The 25,852-nt window shown below is 38.5% G+C and overlaps 1 protein-coding gene across 4 annotated transcripts in view; it reads right to left on the bottom strand.

The window, feature by feature from the left end:
• Positions 1–439: 439 nt before the first annotated feature.
• Positions 440–25,852, bottom strand: part of PPM1A (protein phosphatase, Mg2+/Mn2+ dependent 1A) — a 52,065-nt gene continuing 26,652 nt past the window's right edge. Inside the window, exons 2-9 of one of the 4 annotated variants that reach the window (XR_009864832.1) lie at positions 23,027–23,088; positions 17,424–17,533; positions 16,027–16,880; positions 13,466–13,583; positions 9,349–9,457; positions 7,875–7,932; positions 7,703–7,798; positions 440–6,877 (exon numbers count right to left, since the gene is read on the bottom strand). Coding sequence is in view for 1 of the 4 variants with exons in the window: in XM_062181782.1 (XP_062037766.1) it covers positions 6,848–6,877; positions 7,875–7,932; positions 9,349–9,457; positions 13,466–13,583; positions 16,027–16,880; positions 17,424–17,520 (1,266 nt within the window). In the remaining 3 variants the exon portion in view is untranslated. The remainder of the gene's footprint in view (positions 6,878–7,702; positions 7,799–7,874; positions 7,933–9,348; positions 9,458–13,465; positions 13,584–16,026; positions 16,881–17,423; positions 17,534–23,026; positions 23,089–25,852) is intronic. The other 3 variants (XR_009864834.1, XM_062181782.1, XR_009864833.1) reach the window with 3 other exon arrangements.

Genomic DNA, 25,852 nt, shown 5'->3' with positions numbered 1-25,852 from the left:
ACACAGATGTGATGGAACCAACACTCCGGTTAGCGGAGCAGGCACCCACTGCCTCGTGCACAAGTGCCACCATGAAGTGTGCACCATGCACAGTGCTGGAACTCTTCCCAAGACCATCCCACTCCCAACTGCAACTCTTCCAGAGAGCAAGAAATAGACTTCTCTACTGTTGGGCATGTTCTTGCCAAAGAGGTCGTTTTCAGCTTCTTTACCTCTGGTATGCTGTTAACCACCAATCCACGCTTTTTGGCTTTGAATAATCTTCCTAGGACTAGTAAGGGACACATCTAGTTCAAATCATGTATCTTTTTAAGCAAACTTACCAAGTTCAACTGGGGGGGGGGGGGAGGGATACTTGTAAGTTTTCCTGATAACTAATTTCAATTTTTTAGAACAAAAGTGCTTTGAAATGGCAAACAATCATCAATATACACACACATTATGCAATTGCCTGTTTATTTAGTGGCACCAGTTTTGCAAACTAGAAATTATTTCTATTTTTCATCTCACATACAATCTGCAACCATTCACAGGCTGAATGCAATTTCTTCAGTGGACTTGCAAACAAAGTAAAAAAAAAAAATAAGAGTACATTCTTAAAGTGAGAACTGAATTCACATATGTTCTTTGGACTGGGAAAGGGTACATAACACAAAATACACATTTAAGGACTTTTGAGTTTGGATAACATCAACTGCAAAGTGAAGAGTCACTGGAGAATTCTGTTACACACCATTTAGGAAAAAAATTCTGCAGCTGTATTAGCCTTACATTTATAGACTTGAACACGTACATGTCTCTCCACTGGAACATTTACACAAATGAAGTGAAACAGATCATCTCAAGAGTGAAGCCCAATCGGCTGAGGGGCATGTCATTCAAACAAGGCATTCCGCTACAGACAGCTTGCTGAGTTCCTCCAGGGCTCACCGGATGAGAGGAGGATTTCTGTTTCCAAACTCCCACAAATGGAAATTAAACAAGCTGTAACTGAATACTCAGTTTTGGTAACAAATACAAGTCAGCAACTGCTCTCTTTGTATTTAGGATACTTGGCTGTCCACGGTAGAGCCGAGTTTAACATGCTATAGTAAGTAAACGGTCAATTCCTGATAGTCTGAAATGAATTTTAACATTTAGGGGTGCTCAAACCTTAAAACCTGAGACCTGACAGTTAAACCGCATTATTAGTTAATACGTATTTATACTGTGGAAGTCAGAAACACCCTAGACACACTCAATTTCCATTTCACCAATTTTCTGAGTTTTAAAAGTGGCAAACCTTAGAGAAAAAAAATTATCTTCCAAAATTAGTTCAAATACTACATGTTTTCACCTTTAAGCATTCTCATTTCCTCCCAATACATTCTTTTTAAAGAAGGATCTTCTAGTATGTTCCAGCCAAGCTTCTCTCTCGCTTTGCCTTTTAAAAAGTGAAACAATCCCTTAAAATAGGCTCCAGTTATTTTCATGCCCTTGAAGCACGTTCATGGGTTCTGCAGGAAACAGGAGGACATCTTACACGGCTAAGGACCGGCTGTTCCCCAGGGGAAGGAGGAGCCACGGCGATCCTATAAACGTCAGGGAGCCAGGCACATCACCCGCGTTCTCCTGGGTCAGAGAGGCGCTAGGCTTTATCGAGCTCACAGGACCTGTGACCACAAAAGGTTGAGAACCACTGCCAAAATGAATTTGTGCCATTCGAGGTACCGAATTAGGCTATTTCTAATTCTATAGCTATAAAATTTTTTATACACATCTAGCTTACTTCAGAGAGTACCGTACAAATGTAAATATTACTAAGTAGTCTTTTACTAGACTATGTAAAAGGAAAGGAAAAACTCGAAACATTTTTCCTAAACATGTAGTCAGTGAGAAAGCCATCAGCAGAAAACTGGGTTTTGGAGCGATGAAAAGAACTGAAAGGTTGGGATTCACGATGGAGCAATGATGCTTTTCCTGATTTCAGTCGTTTCTATGTTGAAGAATCAGTAACTTTTATCATTATCTTCCTGGAAAAATCAAACTGCATGAGCAGTAAAGGTTGATTCTTGCTGGTTTATGTGATACAACAGTTCACTAAAACTTATAGCCAGGCCCACGAAAGCCCTTCCTGTGGCTTTTACAAAGAATTAAAAAGTACCCCTGCAGTCCCCCTCTCACTGGCACTCCACACTGCTCCTCCAAGTTTGCTAACTTCCATCCCAGTTTAACCTAGTATTCATCGACACTGATGAGGTAACCCACTAAGCTTTCTTGATCAAGAAAATGGAATTGGGTCTTTCAGTTTGAAAAAGAGAACGCCAAGAAGGAAGTAGAGGAAGTGAGGGCAACAGCTCATGCAGATAAAGAAAACAATCAGCTTCTCATGGCAACTGAGCCCATGTCTGAGCTGAGTCCTTCCACTGAGCACTCCTACCTGCTAGTGACGTAAACAGGACACCGCACGGAGGCCACTAGGTTAACACAAAGAACTGGTAAAGGCCAAAATTTTGGGTGGAGGTGAATCGAAGTGGAAAATGTCACTTGACAAGGAAGTAGGGCCCATGTCTCGTTATTTCTGGAGAGCATTCTATCAGTAATAACTAAGCACTACGCTTCACCAACAGACATTTTGACCAAACAGTACAGTATTACACATTTAGAAAATGTATTCTTAATGTATTTCAAGCATATTCTGAAGTAATATATAATTTAAAAATAAACCAAAACATATGGCACATTATTAAAGGAAATGAAGTAAAATCAGGCATTTAAAACCTTCAACTATAAAGACTTCCTAATGCCTAAAAGAAAAACAAACTAGAAGACTAGATCATTCCATTGAAAAAATGGTCATGTCACTGGTAGTATTGGAAAGCAAATATAAACGAAACTCTTTAAGGCTCCTTTCAGAAGAAAACCTCAAATGAGAAACAGTCATGTACTGAAATATTTACCTGCCTAAGAGCCAAAGCCTAATACTGTAAAATCAACAAAGTTTAAAGTACATATCATGGAATTCAAAATTCAGCAAAATTGGAAAGACCAGTACTCCATACATCAGTTCTTTGAGAAATCACAAGTAGAATTCCCAGATGAGTCCGCCCAGTAAAGATGGGCAGTCAAATGACCTCAGATATAAAGCAGTCATCATCTGACTGATATGGATATTAACACTGGCAGTGTGCTATAAAGAACAGAGCTTTACTGAATACCAATTTAGCTTCACACACACACACACACACAAATGCACAAGTATTTTTTAATGCTTTAAACTCAAGCACCACCTATTTCCAGGGCGGGAGAATTCTGCAGAATACGTTACACCTATTTCTGACTGTTTCTTTTCTGTTGTCAGCAGGAATAGGAACAGCACGCATTCATCATCGAGCACTCGCAATGGACTTAAGCCTTGCCTCATCAATTCAATTTTATTCTTATACTAAGCAAAACTTTCTTTTGAATGTAATTTTTAACTTTGGGAAGAGAAAGCAGAACAAAAGCATTTCCAGATGAACAGAGGAAAAAAGAATGCGCTCTTTAGGCAGGGAACGCCCCGTTCAGGAAAGTTCCTGGTAGCCAGCAGGTGGGCAATTTCTTTTTAAATCAGCCATCCAGTTACAATATTAACATGCACTAGATTGCAAATTCTTACCAAATGTAAACTCCTTGAAAGCAAGAATCTAGTCATCTCCTTACAGTCCCAAGGTGCTTAGCCTAGAACAGTGCTTTGCAATTAACACTCAAAAACAAAACAAAACTAAAAACCATTTTGTGGCAAAACAGTGTTATTAGCTGGATTAATCTAGGATCAAATGAATGATCACCAAAAGTACTGCTGTAATTCAGAATATGGGAATTACAGAATCGATTTATTCTGTAATCCAAATTTCTTAATGTTAGGAAGTTAGTATAAAAAATTACATGGCTGGAGCAGCTGCATAGTAGTCTAGAAGCAAGTTAATGACTATAACTAAAAATATGTCTGAGACAGTTCTAAAGCTGAGTAAGAAAAGTACCACCTTGATTCGTCAAAGTTAATTCTTATATTGAGAACTTCTCTGTTATCTCTAAAAGTATATTCTAAGAAACTGGAAATTAGGAGAGCTTACCTTTTTAAAATAGTAAGAGACAGATCAGTGAAACTGTTCATGTTAGGGTAACAAGTGCCTACTATGTAAAGCTGAATATCCCATTAAAAGCAGCAAATTGGGTTCACCCTAATAAGAAATTTAAATGACAGTGTATTTTTAATACTCTATTATCATCATTCAAGAACTGTTTCCCTCCAAAGTAAAGAACACAGAACACATCAAACAATTTTGAGGCATTTTCCTGAGATGCTAAGTAGCATAAAAAAAGTAGGGTCAAGAATTGAAGTGGTACAAAAATGAAGTGCACAATACAGGTGCAAAAGTGCGTTTTACCAGTGTGGTTGGTTTCCCACCATCACCATCGCCTCCAGGCATCAGAGCGTGGTCTGCTTGTTAGAATGCATTTCCCTCCCTCCGTGTTTTCACAATGGAAAAATCCCCATCTACTATGGCAGTGCTGACTCCCGTGGAAAAGACTTCATCTTCTAGATCGCACTCAGACATGGTCTTCTCTCACTTCCAAGCTTAGTTTTAGTACTAGTCATTTTAACAGAGAGATACTTTAATAGCTTTTTTGGTTTAAAGACTCTCAAATAAGAAAAACCCCTACATATGCTGTTAATCGAATGAAATACAGGTTTCTGTCAGATTTCACTTGTGACTTAAGTTTTGCATTCCAAGAGTACATAGCCCAGTTCAAGACTGTAAAATTTCTGGGACTAAAAACTTCAGATTACTTTCAAAATGAAGGAACTGACTTCTTGTACTAGTACATCTGGTAATCAATGGTGTCCATGAAATGCACACTTAGATGCTTGCAAAGCCGTAATGAGAACGTTATCACACTTTGCACTCTACCACAGAGCTAGACATTAAGCATTTACTGTATGTAAGGAATTACCTCTGTAATTCCAACTGTTATGAATTTCTAAATATAAATAGTACTTCAGTTTTTCTTCATTCATGCTGGATTAAGATATAAATTAAACACAATTAAGTTACATTTAATCACCTCACAAATGAGAGGGATAATGAAAAAGATTTTGCTGGTATGAAACTACTTAAATCAGAGACATTTCACATTACTCTTCCCACTACTCCCCTAACTTTACATTAGTTTTAAGGCTATATATACAAATATGTATATCTCCAAGTTAGGGAAAAAAATATATAACAAAATGGATTATACTAGCTTTTTTACACAAAGTTTTTTGATTTTGTATTCAAAGTTATATTTTATTCTTCTATTTTATTAGCTTTCTAGTGGGGAATCTGCCTACTGAATGAGTAAATTACATGGTGATAAATACAATACTCACCCTAAGGAGACAAAAACACAGAAGGGCACAAACAGCAGTCTTTTCAATGTGACAGATTTTAAAACTCACTTTCACATATGCTTAACCAGGATTTAAGCCTAAATAAATTAGGTTATTTTATTTCTACAATTCCTTAAGTTTTGAAAGTTACTTTTAAAGGCCAACAGCTAAATATTATCAACATGCTATAATTCAAGTCACAAATACATCGTAACCACTTGGATTCTAAAGACATGGGCCAATTAAAAATCACAGGCAAACACACACTCACACACTCACACTCACACACACCTACCATAGAGTGTTAGGCTGTGGAACTTTGACAATTATTTTAATTAAACAGTAGGCAAAGTCAAGCTGATGCACATCTTAATGAAAAACAAGCAGCCCAAAAGAAACTTAGTTAAAAAAATAGATTAAGGAACAACAGAGACTTAAATCTTCTAGTCTTTCTAACAGAACAGAAACAGCTCCATCTATGCCTTGACTAGCAGTATCGTCCAATTAAAAGAGACTAACAACTGTCCCTATGAGAACATTTCATTTACAATGGCACTGGGTATTTTAAAAGGCAGGGGTACAAGAGGAATTACACATACATGATTAAACTTCTTGTTTGTTAAATCAAGCTTTATTGATAAAATGGAATTCAGAGTATCTTACTAGGACAGCAGCAGGCCCAGCCAATCATGATAACAAAAATATGGCAGTCCCCTTCTCTACGTAAGAAGCTGCTGCTTATCAATCCGTAATTAACTGTAAGGACTTGTAAAAGAGGTGCAAAGAATCAAGGCGTTGGAGCCTCAAGATCGATGTCCTTATGAATATACTGTATTACCTGCAATACTCATGGCAACAAGGAGAGAACATTCGGAAAGACAGTTAAATGAAGGGAATGGCTGTATCAGTGGCGCCAATCCTCCCACCAAGAACATTAAGATGGTTTCCAGCAACTCCTTGGATATTCAATTTTGTAATTATTCTCCATAATCACGCGCATGTTTGAGTGTCTAGTTGACACGGCTGCTGCTCTCCCTGTCCCAACCCCAAGTCCAAACATAACATGACTTGAAAGGGTTATGTATCTGTTGCTTCACACAACAAGCCAAACGTATCTTATAACTTTGATAGTGATTTAAAGCAGTTCATAATTAAATATGAGCATTTTGTACACGGACAATTACACTTTACAAAAAAAACAAAATCATACAACAAAAATTGCTGGAGTCTGATTTACAACATGAATTATGGTTGAAATCACGTTTACATAAGTCTCAAATTTACAAAAAAAAAATCAGTTCTGGGCTAGCTGTTGTACTGCTGAAGTTCTCTGGTGTAATCTCTCTCACCCACGTCATATCCCCTTCCTTAGAGTTGAGGATGGATGTTAAAAGTTTCAAGCTGTACTCTCCTTTGGAGGTGAAGGTAAACTCCATGGCTAGATGAGCAGTTTTACCACATATCATCAGTTGATGTAGAGTCCTTTATAAAAGGAAACAAACAAAACAAGGAACTAAATTAAAGCTTAGAGGTGCTAAAAATGCATTACTTTCTGGATAATGCAGAGAGATAAAGGTTTTGTAAAACTGACTTTTAGAATATAAATGTTCATCTTAAAGTATACAAATATGTATGTATGTATTATCAATAATCTATTCCAAAAACTGTTAACTCTATTTTATGTTTGGAAAATGTGGAATGAGGTTACGTGAGGTTTAACAAATGTTATCACTGAGTCGGTAACACTATATAATATAGGACACAAAAAGAATATTTTCTTTGATAAACTCAGTCCGTTTTTAGAATACAACTTTCATAAACTTTTAATGCATTAGAAGAGATTAAGACCTTCAGTAATACAAAATTTGGGAAAGCTTCATAATGCAATACATAAAACACTTGAGCTGTGCCCAAATGATTTTAAATGACCACTTCTCTGTAAACATCACACTACAGACAGACTTGAGACAGAAAACTTGCTTGGAGAATATGGCATTCTAATGTTATATGAACAGTGCTCCCTACTTTAATATTTAAATGAGATCTGCATGATACTTCAGGATTCTAGACAAAGTATTTCCAGCCACAAAAACCATTTAGTGGACATGGATATTCTGCAGTTCTGCTGTGGCGGCTCACAAAACCTAGAACGATCTCAGATTCTGAGCACAGATATTAATCCCACGACAACAAAAATAGACCATCAAGTGAAGACAAACATTCTGAAGGAGACTGCTTGTGGAAGCTTTGAAAAACCAGAATAATTCAAATGGACTTTCTTCGGTTTCGAGAGAGGTGGCCACTCACCATGATCATGTCCTCAATCACTAGAACTGTGGTGCAGGCAGAGATCAGAGCAATCAGTCAGGGGTGTGTGTGAGAGAATGGGTGGAGTGAGCAGCTCTGCAAAGACAGGTGGGAAGGATATGCATTTAGAGTGGAGGGGAGGGAGAGCGGAGGGAGCCAAAACGCTACTTACAGTGTCATCGTTTTTGTAAGGATTCAGTCTATTGTAAACGGCTTCAATTACATTCCGCCTAAATAAAAAAAAAGGCAGGAAATTAATTTTTTTAAAACATACATAGTGCTTAATTACTCACAGCCAGGTGTTCATCAAAACTTCAAAAGCAATCATATACTTAGAAATTATTTTAGTTCTGTTTCTTGCATTCAATAAGGGAACCTCACTTCAAGACATCTGGGCTCCAATATTAAAGTAGAGGTGAATTTACTCTACAATGTAACATTCTATCAACCCAGTTCATAGAAGACAAAAGTCATGGTTTGAAAAGAAAAGCAGTCTGACCTGGTCTACTCAGATTGGCGATAGCTTAAGTGGTTGTGAGTCAGCACTGGTAAGGAATGCCATTCTTACAATGTAATACTAACATATACTTAGTAGTCAGGAGATGAATCTTAGTTTCGAAGAAGTAACTTCAGTAGCTAATGTAGTAAAATAATTCAGACAATTTAAGTTTGTGCTTTTTAAAATGCCCCTTGAAAGGTGCTTGTAAAAAAGAAATATCAAATATGGTATTTCCATGACAACCTAGGAATTTTTTTGGAATAATATTTAAAAATCCATAGTAGCATGTATAAGTTATATCCTCTCTCGTTCCAAAATTGATTTGAAGCAATTTTATAGCCAGCCATTATGCAGGACATATGGGAAAGAAAAGTTTCCCCAAAATAAAAGCTTCAAACAGAAACTTTTATAATCATTATGTAGTGAAATGATTAAAAAAGAATATGGCATAGTCACAAGACACAGTGGAGAATCAAGGAAATAAAAATAACACATCTCTTGTAAGTCAATTGAGTATTGAGGCAAAAATGTTTTAAGACTTGAATGATAAAATTGCTTGATTTCTCCACTGTAGTATGTGTAAAACTGTCAGCTTAATATTTAACACAAATTAGTCCGGTTCCATGAACTAAAGTGGAAAAGAGAAAAAGGCAAAAAATGTATTCTCCTATCTCTCCTAACACCAACTGTAACCAAAGAGCAACCAGCAACCAGGAACATTGGGAAAATTAGAGATACAGGAACATGGCTCAGATGGATGAAGACAATCTTTGCAGTGTTGGGTTAGACAGAGATTGACAAGCTTAAAAACCTACTACTAATACTCAGACTTTGGTATATGTAGTTTAAAAAAATTCTTTCACTCTATTATCTCATTTATGCTGCGTGAGGCAATCAATGTCACCCAAGCTTCCACCAAAGCTAACTCTCAGTACAGGTCCTTACAGACACTGGTATTCTGCTACCTAAACAAGGATCACACCCTAATACTAAAAGAACACGGAAACCACAGCTTAAATATTTTGAAGATGCAGACAGTTGCATCACTTTAGAAATTAGGGGTGCACACACACTTGATCTCACACACACACACACCCCATTTCCACACCCTGACATGGAATGTCCGAGTGCACAGAGCAGGACTTACTTGCTGGCCAATTCGCCCCCTGGAGGGAGGCTGGGGATGTTCTCGCTGGCTAATGTGCGCATCACGTGGACTAAGTCCGGGACGCCTTCCCCCTGCTTCTTTAGGATTTCTGGGGATCAGAAGTACTTTTTTTGTAAGTGTTATCCAGATTTAATTTTTTAAAAACTGAAACAAAGATAACTTAGGTTTTTAAAGATGGCATTTACCACATCTGAGGTTTTCTAGACTGGCATCATTAAAACAACAAACAACAATAACAAAGTCCCCAAGTTGACCTTTGAAAATTTATGACAAACGGATGTAGAAAAAGACACAAAAGATGGACTTCAAAGAATGAAAATAAAATAAAAATGTAGAAAGAAAAAACATGTCATATTAAATTGATGCATTACAAAATCAGGAACACGTATGTATACATGAGAACATCCTTCTTAAGATGTCAACTAGTTACTTCGGAGGAGATAACTCCTTTCTTTAGACTGGAGACATGTTTCCTGAATTTTACCCTGTAAAATACACCGCACTGATTAAAAAAATAAAAATAAAAAAAAGGAAACAATTTCAAGATCTGAAAAAAATAACTTCTTCTAAGTATAAGGGAATTTATTGATTACATACTAACACAAATCATTTTCACATTTATATTTGCCAAACAGTACTTAAGTAACATGCACACAAATAAAGTTATACACTGGAACACCACTCTCAGCTTAATTTTCCTTTAAAGTATCTTTAAACAGTATATAGATATATAATATCATTTCCCTTTGTTGATTACTTGAGTCAAGCCTTAAATGTAAAAGGTCTAAATTTTTAACAAAGTTTTTAAAAACAGGACAATCTGATAACCATACAACTGCATTTAAAAGAATTAATGTCCAAAAAATCATCTATCAAATGGGTACAGCAATACACCCTGGAATGTTGCCACAATCTGTTATTCCTATCACAGAATATAAAAAATTATAACCAAAGATCCTTACAAAGAACTCTAAAGCTATTCACTTCCAAGTGCAAAAATTCTTCATGTGGGGTTTTAGCAAATTCAAGCCAAAGATATTTAGTAAATTATGTGTTCAAGTTTTGTTTTTCAATGCTTATATTAAGAAATGGCATTTTCTTTGTCATCAATGGGGCCAGAAATGATCATTCTAGTTCTCAATTTGTAAATACTTTGGAAAATAACAATGTATATGAAGATCTTTCATCCTTTGATCAAGCTTCAAAATGTGATTTCATCATATTAAGAGACACATATTGAAAGACAGACACTGCTACCCATGATATTTCTTTAAAGGTTCAATTTCTCTTTTAAGAATAAAGGCCAAATTCACCATCTAGTAGTTTTTGCCTTTAAAAAAAAAAAAAAAAAAGTCTTAAATCTGAACAAAAACCAAGGATCTCAGGTTGGGTTTGCAAGTTCCTTTATTGTGGAGCATAGTTATTCTACATGGTTCTAATGCTGGAGATCTGATGTACAAAAATAAAGGGATTTGATGTTTACCTAAACTGCACAATTTCACAATCTAAAACTGTAAAACACTTAACATACAGTCTATTGCTAAGCCAATACAATTATTTGGATAGGTAACTACATACAATAGAAATGAACACTGATGATAAATTCAATCGATGATGGTTTCAGGTCTAAAAAAACATTACCTTGAATTATCTATATTTGATGTATCTTACATCTTTGTTAAAATATAAATTAGGATATTTTAACTGTGAGAAAATTACAAGAAACCAAATCCTTTAAAAAAAAATAACGTAAAGCTTTAAAAACTTCATAAGGGACAATCCAATTAAACTACCTGAACATTAACACTACACTAGACTTGCTTCCTTATGCTTTGAAAAATAAAATTATCAGAAATATTCCTTTAATTGCTCTTGGACTATATATTTTAATTAGAATGCAAAAAGACTGAACGCTTTTTATAAAGAATATATAGGTATAGAATATCCATGTTTCACATACATATATACAAACACATTCTGCTCTCCCTCCCCCTCTACCAGGTATGAGGGATTCTTCCCAGGTATGTAAAAATTAGCAACTTTAAAGCTCAGGTAGTCAGCAGCAAAGATTTTAAAAATATATGCATAAGTATAATCTTAAATTGGTTTAGAAGGCCCACAAACCTAGTACAGTTTAATTACGGGCTGAATCTTTTACACCCACAGACAATAGAGAAAGAGTTGAAAAGCCTTTGTCCTCTTCTACAATGTGGACAGAGAAGCAAAAAATGTTCAAAACAAACAAAATGAGGTCTGGTGGGTCACAGTAATTTACTGAAGGCATTTATTTACAGAAAGGAGGGGGGAAAAGAGGTTTTGGTGCCTGTTTTAGAAGCTGAATGCAGTATTTTTCACTTATGACATACACCAACTTTTATAATGCAAACAGTTACATTCTTCCTATGTTTTTAAATGCAGTTTTAATTAATATAATATTTATTCTCTAGTTGCAGTCTCATCAAATCTATCTGAGTAAAGAATATCTTATTTCACTTATACAATAATCTCTAATTGAATGGTACAGGCACAATTACACTTAAACATATCAAAAATACTGATTATTAATGTAAACTCTGTTCAGGTGGCAACTCTTGCTTCATTATATAAAACTCAATAGTGTAACAAAATTATGGAAAATATTTCATAATTCCATCAGAATCTTACTTTAATGAGAAAAGTAGCAATTCATTTCTAAAATTTGATCCCATTTCATAGTAAAAATAATGAAGTATTTATTTCTTTAAACCAATATCAAAACACGTACTCCCAAGTTACTTTAAAGTGTTAATACATTAAATATCATCTTATCTCTATACATATTATTCTTGGGGTTTCCTAATTTTCTACTAATTGGCAGTTATAACTAGTGACTTTGTAGCAATCTAATTTTTTAACTTTATTGTCTACAGATAACTTCTACTGAAATGATTAATTTAAAATATAAAAGTGCCAAGACCTTTGATAATTGTAAGAAAACAAACTCATTGAATAGTACATCCAATGAATGAAATACGAAATACTACAGACACTATTAGACATATCACTATCAAGTAGGGGAGGGCAATAAAAATAAAATAGCAGCTTCAGACAGTACTGAAAATAAAAACCAATCATGATTGCAATATCAGACTGATTATGACTGATACCAAACAGTAAAAAGGGAGGGAAACAACTCAAAGTACATACTGATTGTAACAATGCAGGCACAGTGGGGAATGTACTAGGTCAGTGCTTGCACGCTCTTCAAGGTCTTTGACACGGAAATTAACGACAGCAGGAGCCCAAAACGCATTTTAACACTGTTAAAGTTTTTCTCCTTACAGGAACTACATAATCTATATACTTATTACATATATGCAGTAAACTGATATTAACTGGGCAGACTTCAAGTTTCTATCAAGTAGGAGCTGCATGAAACATCATTTAAACTTTTTCAGATATTTAAAGGTGCTACACTTGAGCCAAACGGCTTTTGATTTGTTTCAAAGTGATTTGCAGAATTATGAGAAATATACTTCAGGAATTCCCCACTCATCTCTTGATCTTACTCAGCTACATTTCTACTAAGTAGGGAATTATTACGTCTTCATTTAAGAACGTCTAGTTTGAGACAGTTAATGCCTTAAGCAAGAAGCCTTGAAACAGTTTACCGAATTTTTCAAAGCTACGACACACAAAAGTTGTTAATCATAAGGCTGTGACCTTCCTGTTATCAAGATGGTATGCAAACTATCACCATCAAAATAAAAGTCTTTGCAATTAAATAAACCACAAATCAGATTTTCCCAGCATAAAACCACTATACCAGTGAATTCATCAAGCATTTGAGAGTCCACAAGTACTTCAGCCTTTTAAAACAAGTTATCCTGAAGAGAACGCACAGGGCCACGTCAGCTGGTACTGCTAACCTGGCTGTGACAGGACAGACTACACACATCTAAACAGCAGCTGCACAGACGCCCCGGCCCACATCTGTACACGCAACAACACTCGATGCCAGAGGCATGGAAAGATCTAAGAGCTAACGTGTTAATAGTTTGATTGTGTTGCAGATTTTTCTTTAATAAAGCTACTTATTTTTTGTTAAATGATCCACCTTCTACTCTGCATTCCAGGTACTTGTCCAACTCTGCCTCCTTCTTCACCGCTTCTGGTGACACTTTGGGTGCATTTGGAAAACAGATCAAAATCACACTCATGTTGTCTCGACTTCCCTGGGAAGAAAAAAGTTTGAGAGAATATTTTGGGGTGTTTTTTTTTTTAATTTTTTGTGCTCTTAAAGCTAGCAATGTCAACTATAGTTATAATTGTCCTTGTGTTAATTTTAAGCAAGAAAAAATACAGATATGCACACACACACTTGTGTGTGTAGAGAGAGAGGAGAACAGAGAATTTTTATGGACAATCTCCCACCCCCATATAGTGTATATACCATATAACCAATACTCTAATAGACAGGAGAGAAACATTGCAGGTCAAAGCCCACTCCGATAATCATTTTTTAATAATTCTATCAAAGCTATTTCTAAACATTCACTGGAATTGTCTAAAGCAATATCTAAAACATATACACATATATGTGCATATTCATGCCATACAACATGACAGACAATTCTATTGGTACTCTTTACAACAGGATTGTTATTATGCAGATCTCTGACAAATTTACATTTAAAATAATTTACAATAAATTGTGGGGTCAACACATTTGCTTCCTAAGTAAAATATGGAGTTAGAAGTAAAATATACATTAACTTTATAAACTACACCTTTTAACTATCATAATAAAAAATGACATTTTAGGAAATATATTCAAAGATATCTCAGTATTCAAAATGATTTAATTAAATGATTGAATTGATGGTGGGGCCTCCCTCTACTCTCCTTCCTACTAGAAACTGGAGTTAACTTTTACTTTTTAAGCATTTAACTCAGGTATATGGAAAAAACTGATCTTTTCTATCATTAGTTTAATCAACAAACTTAAAAAACAGAAAAGATAATCAGAGGAAAATTGTATAAGATGTGACAAGTTAACATTTGTTAAATTAACATATGTTTGGTAATTTTTAAAATAATGCAGAGGAGCTAAAAAAAAAAAAGTGAAATCTAAGGTATACTGTGTATTTGCATTCTCAAGAAAACTGTTCTTAATTTACCTAACAAGCATTTAACTCTCAAGCAGTACAGAATAAACTCAATAAATGCTATTTTCCTACAGACTAAAGGTGACAACATATGTGCCTTAAATCATATTCAGTTCTCCCGAAATTCAGAAACTGACCGTATGCACTATTAATAGAGCTGTTACTCTATTGATGTCAACATATGCATTGGATGTCACAGAAATCAGGTATCAATTAAGTCGAGTTGCTAGTGTGTCTATAAAACCATACAGAGTATGTTGAATTTGAATCTCTGCATGTTAAATCAAATACACACCTTCAAAAGAATTTTATAAAATCAATGTGTTAAAAAGAAAAATCAATAACCACCACTGACAAAATACAACAATAAGCCATAAGTAAAATGTCAAGATTTTCTAGTCTTAATGCTGCCACTCAAGTTGTATAATCCTGTTAGAGTCATTTATAACTTATCTAGGAGAGACAGCAGCTTGTATAGAGGACGTATTATATGTTAAACTAGACAACTTATATATTTCAATCCAGATCCCTGCTAACATGCCTGGGAAAGCAGCAGCAGATGGCCCCAAGTGCTTGGGTCCATGCACCCATGTGGAAGACCTGGAGGAAGCTCCTGGCTCCTGGCTTTGGACTGGTCTAGCCCCAGCCCCGGCTGTTGTAGCCATCTGAGGAGTGAACCAGTGGATGGAAGGAAGATCTCTCTGTCTCTCTCCCCCTCTCTCTAACTCTTTAAAATGAGCAAATCTTAAAAAAAAAAAAAAAAAAGAGTATAAGAGTACAAAAGTCTACGAGGTAGCCTTGACCCAGGTCTGTCTCACTATAGAACTTCCTCTGGCTTCAGCTTCCTCTCCTGTAACACAAAGCGGCCAAACTAGCTCATCTGTGGCTATGATCCCTTCTGATGCTCCCGAAAAGCGCACAGGACACAGCGTTAGAGTATGTCTTACCCTTTTCACAATTAAACTGATTTTTCCAGAGAATTTAAATCACTTACCTGAATTGCAAACAGTCTCACACCAATTTCTTCTGACTCCATGTCCCAGGCTATTTCTATGACATCACACCAAATGCTCACTAAAGTACCTTTGCTGGTGCTGATTCATTAAACCAAAGTCGAAAAGTACTTCCACATATGTTCTGAGATATCACATGGCAAAGTATTAAATCTCTAAAATGTTTTTCACTTATATGAAAGCTAACCATCCCCATCTTCCTTCTTTTAAAACAAGCACTCTAATATAATCTTTTTACCTTTGATAAACATCCCCATTATTAGAAGGTTCCAAGTAATCGTGGTTACTAAAAGACCAGTCAGTTGACAACTTGCATATATGGTAATGGGGTAATTTATTTCTAAAAAGTGTCCCTGTATTTTCAAAATAGATGAAGAGTAACCTGCAACTGTGCTAAAACTTACTTTTGAGAACCTCAGGTTACAGAATGATTAAATACTAATTAATACAACATAAAATTGTTTTATGCTTAAAAAAAAAAAAAAAGGTCTAGCTACCTTATACAAACAGGTGTCGACTACTTCATTGCAAACTTTCTCAAGGTCATCAGTGACTTCAAGTCTGGATCTTACAAAATCACAGAGCTCTTCGTTTCCCATGACATCCCAGATACCATCACATGCAAGGATAATGAACTGATCGTCTTCTTCTGATCTTTCAATGTCATGGACTTCCGGCTCTGGCGAGACAAGCTGCTCTGTAGGACCTTTTCCATGGACACACTTGTAATCAAAATCCCCAAGAGCCCTCGATACAGCCAGAGAGCCATTCACACGCTGAATCATTACAGAGCCACCTGCATTCTGAATTCGTTCTTTTTCCAGCGGATTACTTGGTTTGTGATCTTGTGTGAAGAAGTGAACTTTCCTGTTCCTACAAAGTAAACCTCTTGAGTCTCCACAGTTAATGAAGTAAGTGTGCTGCGGTGAAATTAAGACCCCCACCGCTGTTGACCCACTCCTATCTGCACCGTGCTTCTTCTCGGACATAACTCGCATGTGTTCATCAATCTCCAGAAAACCTGTTCTGATCCCATTCTTGACATTTTCCACAGAAGGTGCTCCTGCAGACCCTTTAAAGTCCTGGTTATTGGTGATGTGATCTAACAAATGCTCACAGCAGTACTTGGCAACCTGAGAACCAGCATGCCCATCATACACAGCAAAGAATGACCACGTTTCAAGTCCACTTGGCAAACCGATCACAGCCGTGTGTGCATCCTCCATTTCAACGCGCCAACCTTGCATGCTGCTGAGCCCATATCGCAACCCATTACCCTGCCCCTGGGCATTATGCTTTTCCATCTTTGGCTTGTCTAAAAATGCTCCCATTATGTCTGGATCCTCTAGTTCTGCAAAGGAAAAGAAACAGGAAAGTCAGTCACTGCCTTATCTTTTTTGAAGATACAGCAGAAGTCTTAGACAAGAACTCACAACTCTTACTATAAGCAGACACTTGTGCTGCTGACTTACAAACTGGACACTAACAGGGAAGAACTGGGGGAGAAAGGCTGATCATGCACAGCTCAGAATGGACCGCAGGTAGTGAGACCTAAAGCGTGGGGAGGCGGGGGAGCTGATAAAGCACTCTCCCTAAAGCTTGGGGTAGAAAGGGGACCTGCCAGTGGCCATCAACCTGCAAGAACCTGGACAAATGTTTAAGGATATACTGCACCCTTTCTTAGGGTATCTCAGAACTAACTCGTATGTGTATCAATCAAGAAAAGACAAACAAATTCACAGGACATATAAGAATCCTATTAATTCAAACATCTTAGTTCCACGTTTAGGAATTTCCAAAGTTTATCCAAATTACCCAGTTCTATTCCCACTACATGAATCCACTGAGAAAGTAAAAAAAGATCTCACAATGCTCACAATTGGCATACTCCTACCTTTACTCAAGTCAGCCTCCTTCACTGGAATCCCATGCTCCTCCTCTCTGCTTACAGAAAACAGTATAAAGTCTGGCTCAAATTCTACCTCTTCCATGAGGTTTTTCAGTCTTTGATTAAAAAAAAGTCTTTGATAAGTTGTTAAATTACTACAAATGGCCCAATTTCAATTTTCTGTTGTTGTTTTAAGATTTATTTATTTATTTGAAAGGCAGAGTTACAGAGATGGACAGAAAGGGAGAGAAAGATCTTTCATCCATTGGTTCACTTCCAAAATGGCTGCCAACGGCCAGGGTGAGGCTAGGCTGAAGCCAATAGCTTTAAGGGTGGCACAGGCCCAAGCACTTGGGCCATTTTCCGCTGTTTCCCCAGGCCATCAGCAGGGAGCTGGATCAGAAGAGAAGCAGCTGGGACATGAACTGGTGCCCACGTGGGATCTGGCACTGCAGGCAGCAGCTAAACGCATTGGGCCAAAACACCAGCCTGTCAATTTCAAGTTAAAAGCAATTATACAAATCACAAAGCTTCCTATACAAATATACCAAAATTAATCTGATAATCTAATAATCTAAAGGCTAAAACACATTACTATTATACTCTATTTGACCACTATGTATAAATAGTAAAGGAGATCAAAAGGTCTTGCCCTGATGACGAGTCTGAAATCTCAGTTAATCCCCCTTCCCAATCCTCCAGAGTCTGGAATGGAACAACACAAGGCACGGAGACAGTTGGTCAGGTCTTAGGTTGGCCTCTGGATGAGTAACAGCCTAGGTTCATGGACACTCGGGGTCTGTGTAACCCAATGAGTCGCAATAGAACTAAAAGTGATCTGAATGAAATAACAATGGACAGAGGTTTAATGGAAGTGACCATCACAAGGGACAGTAACTAGGTCTACCAGTATGCAGCTGGGAGACTAGGAGATAGATGCTAACCTCAGAGGAAACTGGGAGAGAAAGAGGGAAAATAAGGCCCTCTACGAAGGAAACAAGAGCTACATTTGGTTTCCCAGGAACTTTCTGCCTCTCCTTCACATCCCCAATCCAGACCCAAACAGATACACAGAAGACTAGCTGACTGGTGTAATAAAACAATCTGCTTACTCCTCTGCCCCATTACAATTCCACTAGCAGAAGGCAGACCCTGAAAATTAGCTATCATTCATCCTTTACAGCAATATTTATCACATTACTTTTCTGACACCAAATGGATACACATTAACATAAAGGTGAATATTTTGATTGGAGGAAAGATAACCAACCATGATACCTTACAAGTAGACAATGTTTAAGAATTCTAAATCCTTCTAGTATTTTGCAAACATTACCTCATTTAACCTCAACAACCCTTTAAGGTGAGTGGTAATATTATCTCCAACTTACAGATGAAAAACCTTAGCCGAGATTAAAGAATTACAATAATGTCACTCAACTAGAAAGGACTCTCAAGTACCATTAACCCACTAAGGCAACGGCGCTCAACCCATGGTTGTACATAGAATTATCTGTAGACCTTTTGAAAAAATAAAGGTTTCCAAACAAGAACTTGCAGGATAGGAATGGAAACTAGGCATCTGTATATTTAAAAAATTTCACAGCAAGATTACAGACCACTGGAAAAGATCAGGTGGAATGTACAAGGTAGAAGATGGGGGAAGAGAGATGAACACACAGCCATCAAAGACAACAAGCTGATTCATAATGGGGTCAAAAGCAGGTACATGACAATATATATCAGGGAAGTTTTACAAGAGGAAAGACTCCACTATTCCAAGGAGGGAGATGTAAACTCATTAATAGACAAACCAACAGAAGAAAGCAGAAATGACAAATCTTCCTCCTCTTAAGAATTCCCAAACAAAATAAAGTATGTATGAACATACGCTACAAAGTTAGACCAACCTGGATTTAAATTCTGGGCCCATTAACACCTGTATGACTACTTAACTTTTCTGCATCTCTCTCTGTATCTAAGAGGGCACTCACTTTACAGGCTCCTAGGAAGGTTAAGTAAGTCATTCAATGCAGTGAGTATATTGTCTAGCATACTACAACTCTCAATATATGATAGACATGATTATATTTGTTTCACTATTTTTTCTGTCAGAAGGAAAATTCATTTATTCTAACCTTTCCTCCCTGCAAACAGTGGTGACCCTTAAACTTTAAATTTCTGTGTGATACAATTTAAAGCACACTTTAGGGGTTGCCATTGAGGCACAGTGGGACAAGCAGCTGCCTGTAACGCAGAAGTCCCATATGGGCACCCGTTCAAGTCCCAGATGCTCCAATTCCGATCCAGCTCTCTGCTATGGCCTGGGAAAGCAGAAGATGGCCCAAGTCTTGGGTGCCAGCACCCAAATGGGAAACCCAGAAGAGCTTCTGGCTCCTGGCTTTGCGCAGCTCCGGCCGTTCCAGCCATCAGAGAAGTGAACCAACAGATGGAAGACCTCTCTCTTTCTGCCTTTCAAACAAATAAATAAATCTTAAAAAAAAAAAAAAATGAAATCCAGTGTGTATCAGGTGGCAATGGTAAAACACTGTTCCTTCCACTCCAGACGTGTGATTATGTTTTCTGAGCTGAGGTATATACTTCTCACTATAGTCACAATCAAAAGCTTGAAACTCGGGGCTGGCACCCTGGCTCACTTGGCTAATCCTCTGCCTGTGGCGCTGGCATCCCAATATGGGCACAGGGTTCTAGTCCCGGTTGCTCCTTTTCCAGTCCAGCTCTCTGCTGTGGAACGGGAAGGCAGTGGAGGATGTCCCAAGTGCTTGGGCCCTTGTACCTGCATGGGAGACCAGGAAGAAGCACCTTGCTCCTGGCTTCGGATCGGCGTAGCTCCGGCCGTAGCGGCCATTTGGGGAGTGAACCAACAGAAGGAAAACCTTTCTCTCTCTCTCTCTCTAACTCTGTCAAAAAAAAAAAAAAAAAAAAAGCAGCTTGAAACTCACTGCCTTAAAGAAACTCTCACATATGCCCAGGTGATGGGGCAATCTTTTTGAAGAACTGTTAATATCAAACATTGGAAACAATCTAACTGCTCATTAAAAGGCAGAATGGGTAAATAATAGAATACCAGGTAGCAAAGCAGGTTTTATTATAAGAAGTATTCTTAAAAAGAAAGGGCAATATGGGGGGAGATGCAGCAAAGCACTTCTATGTACATCCTTGCTACAGCGTAAAACAACACGCAGGACACACACTCCATTCAGGACAGCAGCTCCAAGAGAACAGGGACTCAGCTTCGTTCACTGGCTCCCTCTGGACGGAGCCTAACAGAGCAGGAGCTCAAAAAACTTCGTTGAATTTCTAGTTTCTGTCTGGGGAGAAAAAAGAATGGCTTCAGGAAAGGGCCTGAAATGGCCCACTGTAAATGTAATTCATATTTCCTGAGCTTTGAAGCAGTAACAGGGACTTTAGGAACAACATTTCTGCTTTATCTTTTAGTTTTTCATTGGTTCATCTCTCTCTCTCTCTCTTTTTTTTTTTTTTTTGCTTGTTTTTTTCCTTTAATTTGAAAGGCAGGATAATAGAACAAGGGAAAGAAAGAGACAGAGATCTTTCATCTGCTGGTTCATTCCCAAAATGGCCACAACAGCCAAGACTAAGCCAGGCTGGAGCATGGAGGCTGGAGCAGCTCACATTCAGACTGGCTCTCCAACATGGTTCATCTAAGGGAAACTATATTCCTTCCTAGGTTACTTTAATTAAGAAATCAAAGAAAATCAAAACAGGAGCCAAAGAAAACAAAACCAAGGAATGTTTAAAAAGCAAATAGGATTGGGGCCAGTGCTGTGGCGCAGCCCTGTCCTGAAGCGCCGGCATCCCATGTTGGTGCTGGTTTGAGACCCGGCTGCTCCTCTTCTGATCCAGCTCTCTGCTATGGCCTGGGAAAGCAGTGGAAGATGGTCCAAGTCCTTGGGCTCCTGCACCCACATATGAGACCCGGAGGAAGCTCCTGGATCCTGGCTTCGGATCAGCACAGCTCTGGCTGTTGCGGCCATCTGGGGGGTGAACCAGCGGATGGAAGAACTCTATCTCTCTGCCTCTCCTCTCTCTGTGTAACTCTACCTTTCAAATAAATAAATAAAATCTTAAAAAATAAAATAAAAAGCACGTAGGATTTTCTTCAGTTTAACTAAGATTTCCCACTAAACGAATGCCTTTCTGCCCACATCCTCACACAACTACAGAACAGGTGATTAAGGCTAATAACATCTAACATTTACAGAATTACTACTAGCCACTGTCCTACAGTTGTATGTGTTACCTTCTTTCATCTTCACACCAAAAGACAGGTGCTACTCTTACCCCTCTTCCACAACTGGAGAACCGGAGCCGTGAAGTTAGGCTGCCTACTCAAAGTCAACAGCAGTTGCCTCATTTCAGTGCCACTATTCCCTGAGCTAGACTGGGGAAAGGGGAGCGCAGGCATTAGGCTTAGGACACTTAGTCCCCACTAATCCAGCCTCCCTTAGCTTCCTCATCTGTATAGTGGACAGATTAATACTCACCACTGACTACTGCAGAAAGGGTTAAATGATGCAAAAATGAGGCACGCGGGGCCAGCGCTATGGCATAGTAGGTAAAACCTTGGCCTGTGGCACTGGTATTCCATATGGGTGCCAGGTCCTGTCCTGCCTGCTCCTATTCCAATCCAGCTCTCTGCTAATGGTCTGAGAAAGCAGTTGAAGATGGCCCAAGTGCTTGGGCCCCCACACCTATGTGGGAGACCTGGATTGAAGCTCCTGGCTCCTGACTTCAGATCAGCCCAGCTCTGGCCACTGTGGCCATTTGGGGGGTAAACCAGGAATGGAAAATCTCTCTCTGTCTCTCCCTCTCCCTGTCTGTAACTCTGCTTCTCAAATAAATAAATCTTTATTTATTTATTTATTTATTTATTTTTTTGACAGGCAGAGTGGACAGTGAGAGAGAGAGACAGAGAGAAAGGTCTTCCTTTTGCCATTGGTTCACCCTCCAATGGCCGCCTCGGTAGGCACGCTGCGGCCGGCGCACCGTGCTGATCCAAAGCCAGGAGCCAGGTGCTTCTCCTGGTCTCCCATGGGGTGCAGGGCCCAAGGACTTGGGCCATCCTCCACTGCACTCCCTGACCACAGCAGAGAGCTGGCCTGGAAGAGGGGCAACCGGGACAGGATCGGTGCCCCGACCGGGACTAGAACCCGGTGTGCCGGCGCCGCAAGGTGGAGGACTAGCCTAGTGAGCCGCGGCGCCGGCTCAATCAAATAAATAAATCTTAAAAAAAAAAATGAGGCACTCAGCAAATGGAAACTAATTATGACCACTGTTGCTACATACATAGCAACATCTAGATTCCAACCTCTTCTAATAGGGACCTTCCTCTATTTTATAGGTCAAGCCATTACTTATTTCCCAGATGTGCATTCGAAAGTATAATAAATAAGACTTTAGAAAAATATACACAAGAATGTAAAAAAAATAAATTTAACAAATGGAGTCAATAACTTGATAAAATTTTAGGACCCATTCCACAGCAACTGCAAAAATATGGTCAAGAAAAATTACTAATTTTGTGATTGGACTTTTACACATGATCATTGGTGATTCAAAAATCTTACCTCCTTGGGTTCTGAGTGATCTGTGGAGTCCTGGGAAGCAGCCAAGAATATGCTTCAGTTGGCTATGTAAATGTAATACCAGAAAATGATTTTACTATAAATACTATGTTTACATAGTCACCTTGTATCAGCGGACATCTAAGCAGTATTTTATTTCGATTATTAAATTGGCATGCATCTAGAAATGGTAAAGATCAAAGGAATTCAATTAATTAGCCCATGAAAGTTGAAGTCAGTTTCTAAGAGAAATTATGAATTCTTGCCTGAGGTCTTTACTCTTGAATACACACTGGGTCTGACCACAGCGGTGGCTATTTTTATCAGTTGATCTGAACTTTTCAAAACAGAATAGTAGTACCATGACAATCATGAGACTGAACTATTCTGTGATATAATCACAGAATTTAGCAAACATTTTGTCTTTCAAAACTAAACTAATCCCTAAATTGAAAAATTAAGGTTGGGCCAGTGAGTTATTCATTAAAATTCAGCCACTGTCTTTTATATAATATGCTTTCCATGATCTTTCCATGATTTATTTATTTATTTTGAACGTCACAGAACAGAGAGAGAGAGATCTCCCATCTGTTGATTCGCTCCCCAAATGGCCGCAACAGGCAGACTGGACCAGGCCAAAGCCAGGAGCTAGGAGCTTCATCCTGGTCTCCCACATGGATGTAGGGACCCAAACACTTGGGCCATCTTCCACTGCTTTCCCAGAGCATTAACAAGGATCTGGATGGGAAGTAGAGCAGCCGAGACTCAAACAGGCACCGATAGGGAATGCTGCCGTTGCAGGTAGTAGCTTAACCAGGTCTGCCACAATACCTGCCCCAGCCACTGTTTTTTATAAAGGAAACAGTGGAATATTGAACCTGGTCATTTGGCTTAATACATTCATCATTGTACCAAAGAACAATTTTTAAAATCCCTGTCTGCATTATTGTCAAGATCCCCTGGGGCTGGCGCTGTAGTGCAGAGGGATAACACCCTGGCCTGAAGTGCCATCATCTTATACGAGTGCTGGTTCATGACCCTGCTGCTCTACTCCCAATTCAGCTCTCTGCTATGGCCTGGGAAAGCAATGGAAGATGGCCCAAGTCCTTGGGCCCCTGCACCCACATAGGAGACCCGGAGGAAGTTCCTGGCTCCTGGCTTTGGATTGGCACAGCTCCGGCCGTTGAGGCCATCTGAGGAGTGAACCATCAGATGAAGACCTCTCTCTCTCTCTCTTTGCCTGTCCTCTCTCTGTGTAACTCTTTCAAATAAATAAATAAAATCTTAAAAAAAAAGAAAGATCCCCTAAGCATTAGCCTTGAAGTAACAAGAGTTAGTCAAAAAAGAATATGAACAGAGTCCTTAAAAAACTGAAATATAAAACTCTACAAGGTATTTTCTGATTATCTACAGATATATAGTCTAATACAGAATCCCTTGTAGAAAAAATGATATTCCTTTAGTATCTGATGTCAAAATTCTTAAGATTGGCTGGCGCCGCAGCTCAATAGGCTAATTCTCCACCTTGCAGAACATAGACATAGAACACCAGGTTCTAGTCCCGGTCGGGACGCCGGTTCTGTCCCGGCTGCCCCTCTTCCAGGCCAGCTCTCTGCTGTGGCCCGGGAGTGCAGTGGAGAATGGCCCAAGTGCTTGGGCCCTGCACCCCATGGGAGACTAGGAGAAGCACCTGGCTCCTGCCTTCGGATCAGCGCAATGCATAGACTGCGGCGGCCATTGAAGGGTGAACCAACAGCAAAAGGAAGATCTTTCTCTCTGTCTCTCTCTCTCTCTCACTGTCCACTCTGCCTGTCCAAAAAAAAAAAAAAAAATTTTTCTTAAGATTAACCCTACTTTTTCTGAGAAGCACTACCTTGATCAGATACTTGAGAGGGTGGTCAGGCTCAAAAGATATACTCAACAGAAGATCACTGCTACACAGGCATCCCAATGACTGTGGATGTTGGTAACTTCGTTTGATGAGCACTAAAATAGGCTTATTATAAACATTTGGGAGGAAAATCTGGAGACCTGCATTAAAAGCAGCAGCTCCTTGGAGAAAGAGGAGGAAAAAAATAAACACCAGCTAACAGCACAGGCAGTGGTATACAACAGGGCAACATCCAAGTTATTTGTAGATGGATGTGGAATGTATACTCACTACTACTACCAAATGCCTATATTCTACATTGCTCACGAGTGCCTACACAGTGGACTCTGTCCTCAACGATGAGGACACTCGGTTGACCTCTGGAATGTACATTACTGAAGCATAGATTAAGCAATATATTGCCAAGCTGGAATTCCGTGAAGAAACATATGCTCCTTGTGACATGTCTGTACGGGATAATTTAGGCTACACAAACCACTTTTACCTTGCCAAGCTATGACATAGTAATTGAAAAACTATGCTTTGTAACCCAACTCAGCCATTTCTGCTATCTTCCAGGGCAAAGATATAGTAAACAGAAACAACCATAGTGGCCATTTGGGGGGGTGAACCAACAGAAGGAAGACCTTTCTCTCTCTCTCTCTCTCTCTCTCTCTCTCTCTCTCTAACTCTGCCTGTCAAAAAAATAAAAATGAAAAAAATAAATAAAGACACTCATGCATCTCACCCATTTAAAAAAGTCTTCATGGAACTGTTTTCCCTTTAGCTACCCCACCTGCCTGTCTTTTCCCTTTAAACTTGGAAAACGTGTTAGCTGGCTGTTCACCAAAATAGAGTTCCTCCAAGTCACTTAATCCAAGAGACATTTTTAGCCTTGATTCAACTGACTACTCACAGCAGTATTCACCACAACATTCCCTCCTGAAATACTCTTCCTG

The sequence above is a fragment of the Lepus europaeus genome, chromosome 22, assembly GCF_033115175.1.
Source record: "Lepus europaeus isolate LE1 chromosome 22, mLepTim1.pri, whole genome shotgun sequence".
Taxonomy (NCBI): Eukaryota; Metazoa; Chordata; class Mammalia; order Lagomorpha; family Leporidae; genus Lepus; species Lepus europaeus.
Note: the sequence above shows the minus strand (reverse complement) of the source record. Positions and strands in the feature narration are given on the sequence as shown.